The sequence below is a fragment of the Hippoglossus hippoglossus genome, chromosome 14 (assembly GCF_009819705.1).
Source record: "Hippoglossus hippoglossus isolate fHipHip1 chromosome 14, fHipHip1.pri, whole genome shotgun sequence".
NCBI lineage: Eukaryota > Metazoa > Chordata > Actinopteri > Pleuronectiformes > Pleuronectidae > Hippoglossus > Hippoglossus hippoglossus.
This window is the reverse complement of record NC_047164.1, coordinates 3,846,150-3,858,709: the sequence shown is the minus strand read 5'-3', so window position 1 is coordinate 3,858,709 and position 12,560 is coordinate 3,846,150. Positions and strand designations below refer to the sequence as shown.

The following is a 12,560-nucleotide window of genomic DNA, read 5'->3' as shown; positions in this document are numbered from 1 at the left end:
ATTTTTCTGTTTTTAAAAGCTGAAAGAATCGGAGCCAGAAAGTGATGTGTTCATTCCAGATGAAGCTACGCTGCGAACGAGAGACTGAAAACTTAAGTTTCACTGCTTTTCACTGGTTTGTCTGATTTGATTTCTGTTATGTTGTAGCTTGACTCTAAGTTTTAGTTTCTTGGCAACGTGTAACTTGAATGACCCACAGCTGAGATTCTTCAGCTGCGTTGCCTCCTGTTGACTTTCTAAACAACGTGGTTTTAGAAAATAGAAATTCAACACATTTATATTCTACTCTATTTATTCACTTTTGCAGAGTGTTCAGAAATGGTCAGTTTTGGTGATGGTAAAGACGTAGTTGGCTCGTTGTTTGGTTTATTCCAACTTATTCTAATTCATTGACACCATAAACAATGACAGGGTTCACATAATTTAGCCAATTTCAATGAAGCCACTGTTTTAAATCAGGTAAGATCCTCGATAGACAAGTCAAACTACCTGGTCATCCTGGTTATACTCGTTTCACACAAAGAGAATTACCCAAGGTGCAGTGACGGGGATGTTCTGATGTGACGGCAGCAAAGAGCCGTGCTACAACACATCCTGACTATTATACTGTAAAGAAAGATGGACGTCGTGTCTCCACTTCCTCCCACTGTACAAAGATGAAGCCAATATATCTTAAATAAGGACGCTGCCATCTTGCGCTTCTTTGGAGTATTTAGGTCCCATCGATACGAGTCAGCTGTAGAATCAAATAACTTAAACAAAACCTTTAAGATCATCATGTTACCTGAGATCAGTCAGTGAAATACGGGGCTTGTACCAGTATTTCCTCAAGTTAAGCACAAGTAAGGCAGGATATCCCGAAGATGTAAAAGTCAGGGTTCTTACCGAGAGGGTCCCAGGCTCGCACCGCGGCGCAGGCAGAGTTTACATGTTGTGTGTGTTTGTGTTTTCCTCCGGTGTTCTCCCGCAGGCCCGGTGAACCAGAGGCCACCAAACATTAAAGTGAACAAGAGAGAGAATGTGTTGTTGTCTCTCAGTGTGTTTGCCTTCAACACTGGGAAAGGAAAATCCGCCGATATTCTGCTGTGTCTGAAAAAATCAAGAGCTCAGAGTTCAAGTCTGGATCACATCACAATTTGTATTTGTTTTGTTAAAATTCTAATTCATCCAGTAACAATAAAATATGCACTTTTATGTCAGTTTTCATCTTATTGCTTTGTTCTTCTCCCTTCACACAACTAAATGAGGACATTGTCACACTCTATAACCCAAAGTCCGCTCATAACTTTATTTTTTAACATGACTTTTTAATTCTGTATGTTCACATTATCTCACACAGTCAATGGATTTGGTAAAGGTTGATTAAGAGGGATCTTGCCTGTGGCGGCCCCGGAGTCGAAACATTTATCTTAATAGGCCAGACCGTGAATTTTACCCATAAAGCAACGTAAAATGACCTTGATGCAATCGGGGCTCTCGGAGAGCGGTTGGATTATGATGAAGTTGCATCATGGGAAATGTAGGATACCTCGTTTTTTTTAAAGCTTCATCCTCACTTGGGACTCAAAGTCGAGATATCTCAGAATGTAGCTGATAGATTTTGATCAGTATCTTGTTTTTGGCTTTATTCCATCAAACTCCTACAACCTCGTTCGTTATAATTTCCCTTTTTTAGCATTTATTGACCCTTGGCTCCTTTTCTCTCAGTGTTTTGAATGCGTCTGTGTGAAGTGTAAAAAAAACCTCCACGGGTCTCAAGTCTCTCTGTATGTGCGCGGTGTAGTGCGCCACCCGAGAGGCAAAAGATATAACTGACATTTTCAAATTGGTTCAATGAATAGGTTCATTGGGACTTTAATTACATTCGCTCTTTAACCGAGAGTGTTGTGGGCAATGGGAGTGGATCTTGACAAGCCAATGTGCTCTTATGACACCCCACCGACATAGTGCCGCTGTGATTGCACCTCTATCTGCCGGCGGCGCGGGCGCACCAGTGAAATCACTAATGCTTAATTAGCAGATTAGAAGATCCAATTAGGAGATCTCCTCTGTCTCGAATCAGGCCTTTGTCAACATGTCTTATGAAAATGAGATACTCTCCACATACGCACTCAACATGGGTGTTTCTCCTCCTGTCGGAATGACCACACACTCGATTGACTCGTGCGTTGTTTGCGTTGCCCTGTGGACACTTTGGTTTACAGTGCATTCTCGATGAATCATTATATTTGAGGCACATTTGCAACTGAGGCTGAGAAACAGTGAGTGTTGGTGTCGAGATAAATCCAGAGGCCATCGACGTAATATGAAAACTTTTTATGCTGCAGCTACTTGGTTGTATTTGGCATCTTCTTGACTTTTTTAAAACACATGATCATTGTATTCATCACACTGTTGTTTGTGATATAAAAGTAACCACAACTCTATCTGTCATGTTTCTGGCAACGTTTATTATTATTATTATTTTTTGAATTAAAGTCCAGTATTTCTTCTCTGTTTATGTCTCCACCAAACATCTATAAATAGACATATAGACATATACAGAAGTTCATAGTTCTGTAGCTGCTCCACTTTCTTCACCTGCCAGTTGTTGAACTTGTCAGTTAATCGTGGTGTGTTTGCTGAACGCAGCTGCTCCGCTGTGCTAATGAGAGAAAACGCTCAATGACCCTAAAATAAAACACAATGAGCAGAAACAAGAAGAGCTGCAGGAAGTTGTGCTGTGTGTCACTGTTTGACAATAAGAACAACCGAATAATGGAAAGTTTTCAAAACTAACAAAGGTTTTTCACTCTTGAGCCCTGGTCATTAAATTAATGGCCATCTGGCTCTTTTCGCATAATTTCATAAGTGTCTCCCGGCACATTGGAGTTTGGACTTGTCATTTTGAAGCACTTTTGCTGAGCCCATTCAAGGAGGAAGCTTTGTTCCCCTTCAGTCTTCTCTATGGAGGGATTTTGTTGTTTTATTAAATGCGGCGTCGGTTGATGAATGTGTTAAAAAGCCACGATGACACGACGCGGCTGTGAAATCCAACCACTGACGTAGCAGCGAGCTTTAGTTCCTCGGTGTAAACGAGCTGAGGCAGCGTAACGAGGGGGGGGGTTTCCTCAGGATCTCTGTCTGAAAGGTGCTACTTACTTTAAATTTGTGTTCCCCTCTTGCTTTGTAATTAAGAGCCCGCAGTTAAAGGAAACGGTCTGATGTGGATCTCATCGGAGCTTTCATTCCACGACAGAAGTGACTTTTAAGGAAAGGCAATAACAGAAATTGCTCTCTCCCTTTGATTGCTGGAACAATCACCCATGCAATTTGAGCTTTGACTCCCCATGTGAGATAATAAGACAAATGTACTGAATTTCACTTGGTGACAGTAATTGCTCTAAAGTGATACTGGCTGATATGACATGCAAATTGCTCTGGTGGTGTCATTGGGACTGAGTGCTTTCAGGAAGTGACAGCACACTCAGACACTTCTCTGGGCTTCACAAAACAGGGGCTCATTAAATATGAAACCGAGACCAACTTTTTATTTAAATTTTTTTGGGGGGTTCGGTTGGGTTTAAGATGGAAATTGTTTGCTCAGTCCCTCCACCCGAGGAACTCTGTGTCGCCACCGAGAAGTTTTTGAATCAAATAGTTCTTTAAGAGGATTTTTGTCGCAATCAAACGCGGATGAGAAACGGGCGACGTGGGGGGGGGGAAAGCACGGTCGCCGATGTAATGACAAAACACACCAGCGCAGCTAAATCCATGACAAATCACACAGCATTACCTCCTGTGAGAAAGATGAATATGAATTATTGTTGTTTTGCTCGTCGCCGGAGCACATTCGGTGCTGTTAGTTATTTCATGAGATTCTCTTTTAGTGGTTTTCTGTCAAGTTGGGAAAACAAATCTGTTTTTCTTGAACCTGCCACGCTGAACTTTCCCTGATTATTAAAACATTAACTTAACCGGGTTCAAACTAAGTGCTGCAGAATGAAATAATAAAAACGCACATCAACATTTGAACACATTAACATCGGATCTGTCAGCTCTAATAAAGAGAAGGATGACCGGATTCATTAGCACCCACACGCTGAGATCTCAGCTTTTAAGCTTTTAACTTACTGAGTACACAGTGTTTTTATTAATGATAGAAAAGGTGAGAGAAGCTATAAAAATAAGAGTCAGGTTGTATTAAATCCTTCAAATTACAATTTCCACAGGCTATTCCTGCACCTACGATGTCATTAATCATTTGGCACGACAGTCATCACCAGGTAGCCATGAAATATTCATATTCATTATCGCTCATTGAAGAGATTCTGTTGGACCTTAGATAGTTTTTTCTAAAATTGTCGTACTTTAGAAAAAATCTACTTAATTCCAAATTATAGCCGAGGTCCCACACTTTCCAGAAATACAAATATCTCAGGCTGGATTCTGGTGAAACGGCCACAAAATGATGCATAATGGAGAATATTCCTGTTTGATGGAGTGTTGCAGTCTTAAAAAACAACTCTTGGGTATGAATATTTTCTGTAAACATCGTATAACTTCAGTGAAGAGCCTGGAACAAGCTGTCAGACGTACGGATTTCTAATCTTAGCGCAACTGGCCCGGGGGGGGGGGGGGATTTCCAATGCAGTTTGCTGTGGATCTTTCATGCTTTTCAAAATAAGACGAAGTTGGTGGTGACACCTGGACTCTCTCTCTCTCTAGCGCCACCAACAGGCCAGACTGTTGTACGGCTGTGTTTACGCAGGTGAATCCAGAAGCCAGAGCTCATTACGATACGTAGCAACGCATAATGAAAAGACTGGTGCATTGTGGATGTTCTCATCTCCCGTCGCTCTTGAATGAATTTGAACCGGGGAAATTTAAGCCACCCTGACCGCAGCACTCGCACACGCCGCCCCCGCTTCCCCCAAAGCCAAAGTCCACATTAACATCGTAATAGGAAAGTGTGTTAAAGCACAGCTTTAGCAGCCTGACAAGAGCGAATTGGATGTCAGAAGGATTCCTGCTCACTTTAATTGAATCTGCCCAGCACTAAAAAAGAAAATCTGAAGTCAAAATAACCTATTAGATCTTTCGGGTAATGTTTTGTTGAGTTTGACAGGTAGCGGCCCCCCCCCCCCCCCCCCCCCCCCCCCCACCACCACCTCCTCTCCTTTATTCCTGCAGGTCGCAGGAATGCAGAGGTGTGCGGCAGGTGATGTTTTCCGAGGTGTTCCTCTCTCTGTTTGTGTTTTTTCGTTAATAAATTTCCGGCTCGTTTCTTTTTCCTGGAGCTCGCTCAGCACATCTGTTGAGTGTGTGTGTGTGTGTGGGGGGGGGGGGAGCGTGTGCGTGTTTTTAGTGAGATACTCCAGGTAATAGATGGTCGGGGGCTGAAGGTCGGTTCCACTTCCACTTATTGCTGAGAAAGGTTGTTGTTTAGTCTCCTTGCTTCAATTTTTATGGCGTTTTCTGTAAAAATGAGTCTTTAAAGAAGCCATTATCCTGAAAGTGAAGGATCTGGTGTTATAGTATTTAAATAAGCTATAAAATCACAGACATGCAGCTGTACTATAAACACTACGCGAGTTGTATTTAGGTCACATCTCATGACTCATCTCTCCACCGCCTCGCAGTCGCTTCTCTATAGGTGAATACATTTGCTCGTCTCTTATACCAAGAAGAACCAATCACGTCTGCAAATGGATATTAACTTTGGTTGTCATGGATCCCTTCACCTGATCAATACCTTTCACAAAGCATTACAGCAAAGAGCCTCAGGGTTTTGGGTTTTTTTCTGCACACGTGTTTTGGAAGTTAAAGACATTATCAACCATTTCCATCCCATGAGCAGTTTGCAGGTGTTTTCTTGTTTGCGTGGTCGCAGCAAAGCTTTTTCTTCTTCTTCTTCTTCTAAACACTGAACCTCAGGATGAAGCAAAAACCTGTAAAATAACAGATTCTTATTTAATTGTTTAATCCTGATGTCTCACAGCGCAACGGGAGTATGTTAATTCTTCTCCTGCTCAGATTAATCACTTCCTGATCGCAGTCCAAACTCTTATTGTTGTGGGAGTGATTATTAAAATGTTGGCCAGATGAGAAGGAGCCAGGCTGGTCCCGGGAGAGGAGACTGTCTTGTTATATCTTTTTAGTTGGGAACAAAGTAAAATATCTTTTTATTTTTTATCTGGGGGAATCAGAGAGTGCAAACCCACGTCAATGCCAATTGGCCACTTTAGCACCTTATTGCATATAAAAGTATTTCAGATAAGATTAATCTGGATCATTATCTTGGATCAGCACCAATATTTTCCTGTTCATAGGAATGAGAACTTTTCAGTAAGACCTCTGCATTGTTTCGTTAGGAAGTCACAAAAATTTAAGAAAAACTATCTCCGTAGTTTTTGTGTAATTCTTCTAAGAGTCAGAAAAACTGATAAATAGAAATGAAAACAACAAAGTACAAGATCAAGGACTCAACGTTTAATCACAACAACAAGCTTCTCTGAGATCTGAAGCTCAAACATTAGAAGTTGAACCTACACAGACACGTTGGTTTTGGAAAACAGTTCAGTTTAGGTATTTGGTTTAAAACGGTTAAGTTGCGGTACAATGGTTTGAAACTGGTTGAATCTCTGTTAGAAGATTGTTGGGATTTGATTCAGTTATAATCTCGTTGATATTACGGTGGAATCCATTAGAACAAAGGCCAGGTTTGCCTTTTCTTAACATTCTTATTCAAATATGTATATGCTGCTCACAAGTGAAGAACTTAAATCTCAATTAAAAGTCGATTAATTGCTTTCTGTAATATTACTGCTATGTGTATCTATTGTTAGGGATATTAAAGAAATCTCACTGGTTAGACAGTGACAACAGTCTAACCTTGTCACTGAATAATACAATTTGTATCTAAACATGTTTATTTCTTCCATGGAGCAACATTCATGCTTCCAGATTTATTTTTGCACGTTCCAGTATGTGGGTTACACCCCCGGCAACAGGAAGTCAACCATATGCTCAAAACTCGATGTGATCATCTCGGCTCATGGCAGCAACGTGTCGGCTTTATTCTGCGGCTCCAAAGCTCCTCTATTCAAAGTCCTTACATTAAGTGTAATTAGCATCACATCTGACTGTCAGGCAGCAGAGAGTCGGTCTCTGTTTGTGTGTCCACGCTCAGGTTTTGTTGTTTTCTCTACTTGCAGATTCTCGAGCCGGAGAAGGAGCGCCCAGGACGGTGGACCACGCCGTGATTGGAGGAGTGGTGGCCGTGGTCGTCTTCGCGATGCTGTGTCTACTCATCGTGTTGGGGCGCTACTTCGCAAGACACAAAGGTATCGGAGCCTGGAAATAGAGATAAATAACCAATACTGACAAATCAAAAGTACACTGACCCATGCATATAAATATAATGGATATTAGTTAAATTTACAATGGAAGGTTGTTGGGATTTGGTTTAGTCACAAATTATTATCACCAGGTTTTCCTGTGTCATCTTGGAACATTTAGAGGTTTTTTAATAAAGTCAGAATTAAAGGTAAATGATTCAACAAAAATATGCACTTAAAATACTGCTGTGGATATTTTAAAACCTACATTTTGTTCTTAATCATTAATCGTTAAATGCAACTGGTTTCCTTTGAACACAAACCGGTTGTAAAGTTTATCAGGTGTCGCCTCTTCACTTTGTTTCTGTTAAAACTTATTTTTACATCCTTGGTTGGAGGCTGTTTAAATAATGGAAATATGGCTATTAAGGCTATGGGTTACCGATGGTGAGTAAAATTACATTTTTCATGCCGCACAGTATAATGCATCTCGTATGCTGCCCTCATAACGCAGAAATAATTACAATCCATAATGAATTTCACACTGTGATATTTCTTATGCACGAGGAAATGAAATTGGATACATCAACCGTTTTAGAGGGGAAATAGTGTAAATGAGGCAAAGTAAATGTGTGGAAGAGACGTTTTATTTTATGATGATGCTGCACTCAGCGTTTCCTCCTCTGATTTCCAATCAGTGGACATTTTTTTGTGGCTCCGATGAAAAACGTTGTGTTAAAGTGCAGTGACGTTCGGGGAAAGTTGACCCACACCGTTCATTATGGGTAATCAACCCCAGCTTCTCATTCTCCATGTCAACAACTGCTCACACCCGGTGATAAAGTTTAGCTGCGGCATTGTCGTCAAATTCATGGCCTGGATTTGACTCGTTTTATCCCTTTAGCAGTGTAACGCACGCTGCTCCGAGAATGATCCAGTCCTCAGTTCGTTGTCTGGGTGAAAACACACGAGATTTATTTAGCCTTGTGATTCACAGTTTAGCTGGACAACGACCAAGGCTCCATAGAAACTGTGTCCCCCGGCGCTTTCTGTGTCATTCTGAGTTTAATCAAGGTCCCGCACGCTTGACCAATCACAAGTCAAGACTTTAACAATCATCAGTGTGAGAAGAACCACTTAAAATACGAGAAGAAAAAGTTTTAGAATGTGAATTTTGACTTTTTACTTTGGTCCGTGTCCCATCAGCTAACATGGAGGAGGTGGGGTTTAAGACCTATACTGTATCCAGCCACTAGGGGGTGATCGAGATGTTTTGGCTTCACTTTTTGGCGCCGTCTTCCATCTTTATTTACATTCTGACACCGAGTGTGAGCATCGTAAATATGTCGGCCAATAAGAAACCAGCATTTCCACATATTTCCCTGTAAACGCTCTCTGATTGGTTCGTTGAAGATAAAATAAAATAAAATACAACCGTCCCAGCCCAGTTTAGATTTAACTATAATTGTGAGATGAGTGTTTACACTGAGGTTGTATCAGTACAAGTCAGATACAAGAAGAAATAGTACACGTATTCGTAAAGTGTCACCATTCTCGTCTCTTTTCTGTCGTCTTGTGCAGAATCTGTGCTTTTCTTTCTTCCACATGTGCAAGTGCCCTTCACCATTCGTTCTGGAATATTGCCTCGCCTTCGTTATCAAACTCCACTGTGATAGGATATGAATAAATCCTCTAAATTAGGTTTGAAGTGGCTTTCTAGTTCCCTTTTTCTGCTGAACTTGACAAGGTTAATTTGAAGGTGTGAGCCGCGCTCTTCCCCACACTCGAGATTATTTCAAAACCCTGATTTTCATGTGCCAGTCTCGAATGAAAAACTGGGGGAAATGATGTATAATCAGAATATTAGAGCTCGCCGGTGTTCGGTTTGTGTAAGTGACCACACGGAGAGAATTTGCATAATAAGGTGCTGTGGGATGTAGCGGCACATTTTAATCTTTTGTGTCATCTGAGCGTCAGGCTGTAATGGAGTCTGTGACACTGTCCTTCATCCTCCTTCATCCTCCTCCTCCTCCTCCTCCTCCTCCTCCTCCTCCTCCTCAGGTACCTACTTCACACACGAAGCCAAAGGAGCAGACGACGCGGCGGACGCAGACACAGCCATCATCAACGCAGAGGGTGGCCACACCAACTCGGACGAAAAGAAGGAGTACTACATCTAATCCAAACAGGACCCCTCACTCTGGTGTCCTCTTTGGGACACCGAGCTGGTTTTGGGGCCGGGGGCGGAGGCGGGGGTGGGGCTGGAGTTGGTTCAGGATCACTTTTAGTGAGAGTCGAGGGGTCAACGCGTAGACGAGGAATGGGTTTTTAAAAGAAAGGCCTGGTTTTAAGCCGTTGTTTAGTCTCTAGTCTGCAGATGTAGATGGAATGTTTTGTGTGTTTAAAAAAAGTTACAAAAAAATCAAAAAAGGAGGTTAAAAAAAAACGGGGAGGGTTTGGATTTTCGGTAAACTGCGAACGGGTTGGGGGGGGAGGGAGGGGAGGGGGGTGGGTGCGCCAGACGTTGCCAGAAATCACTGTAGAGAGCTTCACCATTCGACACCTCCCTGACTGCTGGTACGAATTTTATTTAGTTCAACCATTTGCAGAAAATTCTGTGCCTTGTTCTGAATATTTCTTTTTTTTTTTTTTTTTTTCTTTGTTTTTGAATCCATACTTTGGGTTTGTGTTGATCCTCATTTGCATAAAACCTTGTTGTTCCCCCTCCTCACTTGTAAAATCGATGTGCTGTTGGCTTTTGTATGAGGGTAAAAATTACACAGCCACTTTATTCATTTCCCCTTAATGTATCTGCACACACACACACACACACACACAGACACACAGACACACAAACACACACACACTCTCTCCAGTATACTGTGATTCGTCTCAAGCCATTACTTCCCACTATTTTTCTTTCCCTGAAGTTTTGACGGCTCCAAAAATGCATGAAATACTTTACATATCATTGTACAAAGGACATAAATGAGAAACAGGCTGGATATACTGTATCTACCCCCCCACCCCCCACCCCCCGCCCCGCGCCCCGCCCCGTCCTCTACAACACCGCATTCAGACGAGAATCAGAATGAAGCCAGTGAAGAATAATGGGAATGATCTTCCCATTTAATTTGGCCAAGTCAGCTTTTAAATTCATTTTTAAGGAGTTTTGTTCTTCAATTACTTTCCTTAGTGAAGTGATGTCGTACATTATCCCTCCTCACTGTTTCATTACAGTAATTCCTTCCTCTGTTTAGTGTTATTTTTCTTCTCTTTGGCTTAATGGCAGCCTGCTCTTTTCCCACCGGCTTTTATTGAGTTGTAATGATGAGATTTAAGTGATTTCCATCTGTTCTCGCTCCTGAATATATTTTTTTTCATGCAAATGGGGGAAAGTAAGAAAATGTAAATTGTTTTCAAATTGTTTCTGGGGGGAGAGACTTTCAGCGAAGATGTTTGAAACGGCTGTTGAAAATATATTTGGCATTGATATTGGTCGACCAGCAGCCATGTACAGAACTCGACTGAAAAAAAGAAACGGCCTTAACCAAACTCCAAAAAACGAAACTTGTTCAAATTTACTTTTAGGAATATTTAAGCTGCACAAAATAAAATAAAAATGTAAAAGCTCATGTTATTTCGTAGACACGCAATCCAATGTAAATCAATCCAATGGAATCACAGCTGTATTGTACACTAATCCTTACTAAGAAAATATTTTTTACTAGAGTTATGATGGAGTACCTTTTGTGGATTTTATCATTTCGCATTGTGAGTTTCTGTCAAACTGTAAAAAAAACAAGCAAATGTTTGGGAAAGTAAATGTCTTCGAACCGTCACGCTCTGAGAGACGAGTCCCGTCTTTCCACTTCCGTGTCACCTCCCGAAACACACACAGCCTGTGGTCTTTGCTCGGACTCAGCAGCTCAAGTGCGTAAACATTCGATATTCTTTGCATGTGTGTACGTGCTGAAACTCGTTCCTTCTGCTTCTCTATCTCGCTTTTACGTGTCACGCGCCAAAACTGAACGAGGATCAGTTTTTTGCCATGCCAGCTGGGAAGCCCTGAGGGACGCCAGAAGTGATTGATTGTTTGTAAGAGAAGTTAATACACGTTGTTGTGCTCGGCGGCGTTAAATCCGCGGTTTGCATTCGGCTTCTCAACGTGGGAACGAGGGCGTGTCGATGGCAAATGTTTGTCACAGTTGTGTGTTCACAAAGCAAGCAGCTCACTTAGTGGGTCCTGTGACAGGTGTAGGTGGAGGTCGAGGTGGAGCGCATGTTTAACGTTTCTGAATGTTTCACATCGTTCTGGACGTTTTATCAATACAAACGATTCTGACTCGTCATCAGCCACAACAATAGCTGCAGGTCGTCAAGTACGATGTTTTAATGCTCTTATTTCCTGTGGTTTTTCAAATCAAAGTTCCTCTTGAGGCGAATAGCTACAATCAACTGAACAAAACAAATTATGTTTTGAACATTTCGAGAATCCTGACCCACAGGTTTGTTGACGATACATTTTGTGTGGAGTATAAAACTAGATGAGTGATGCACATGATTTTACAGCATAAATCCAAACCCTCCAATAAAATATATAAATACATCATATCATGATTTGATGATGGTAAATCTTTAGAAATATCAGATTAGGATGCAGAATCAACACCAATAGAAAATGTTATGAACATGAAATAGTTCATATAAATGTCATAGCAGTCGTTTAGATAGCAAACGTTTTCATTACATGTTAATTAGCAAAAAAGGCACAAGTGTAATGTTTTAGCTAAGTCGTCGGAATTTAGGTGGCGAAAATCAATAAAACGTAAAACACTGAAATAACTTCGTCAACAGGTAACTTGGCGCAGAAGGAAATGCCATGAAAATACAGTGAAAAACAAGTAAATGCAGAAATTCTGCAAGTTGTACCAGACACAACTTAAAATTTACAGCAGACACTAAAAACTTTATAGACATGTGTTGCAGATATTCTCACTTTATGGGACAATGTGTAAGAACTGGTCAACTATCGACTTCATCCTACAAACATATAATGAGCAGCATATTAACTAAAACACTAAAGTGTCCATCATTATCATAGGAAACGGGATTTCCCTCTTCTGTCCTTCCCCCTCTTCCCCTGTGAAGTAGCTGGACCGGCCAATCGGGCACAAGGGGACAAATCCTGGTGCCCCCCCCCATGTCCATGTTCCCGCGCTTTCTTCCTCAACACAACAA

At 41.4% G+C, this 12,560-nt stretch overlaps 1 protein-coding gene across 5 annotated transcripts in view; it reads left to right on the top strand.

Moving 5' to 3' along the window:
- cadm1a (cell adhesion molecule 1a) overlaps positions 1 to 10,936 on the top strand; it is a 326,519-nt gene extending 315,583 nt beyond the window's left edge. For all 5 annotated transcript variants that reach the window (XM_034606250.1, XM_034606253.1, XM_034606252.1 and 2 more), the window contains 2 exons: positions 7,197 to 7,325; positions 9,381 to 10,936. In XM_034606250.1, the coding sequence (XP_034462141.1) occupies positions 7,197 to 7,325; positions 9,381 to 9,499 (248 nt within the window). In that variant the 3' untranslated portion in view covers positions 9,500 to 10,936. The remainder of the gene's footprint in view (positions 1 to 7,196; positions 7,326 to 9,380) is intronic.
- Positions 10,937 to 12,560: the final 1,624 nt, after the last annotated feature.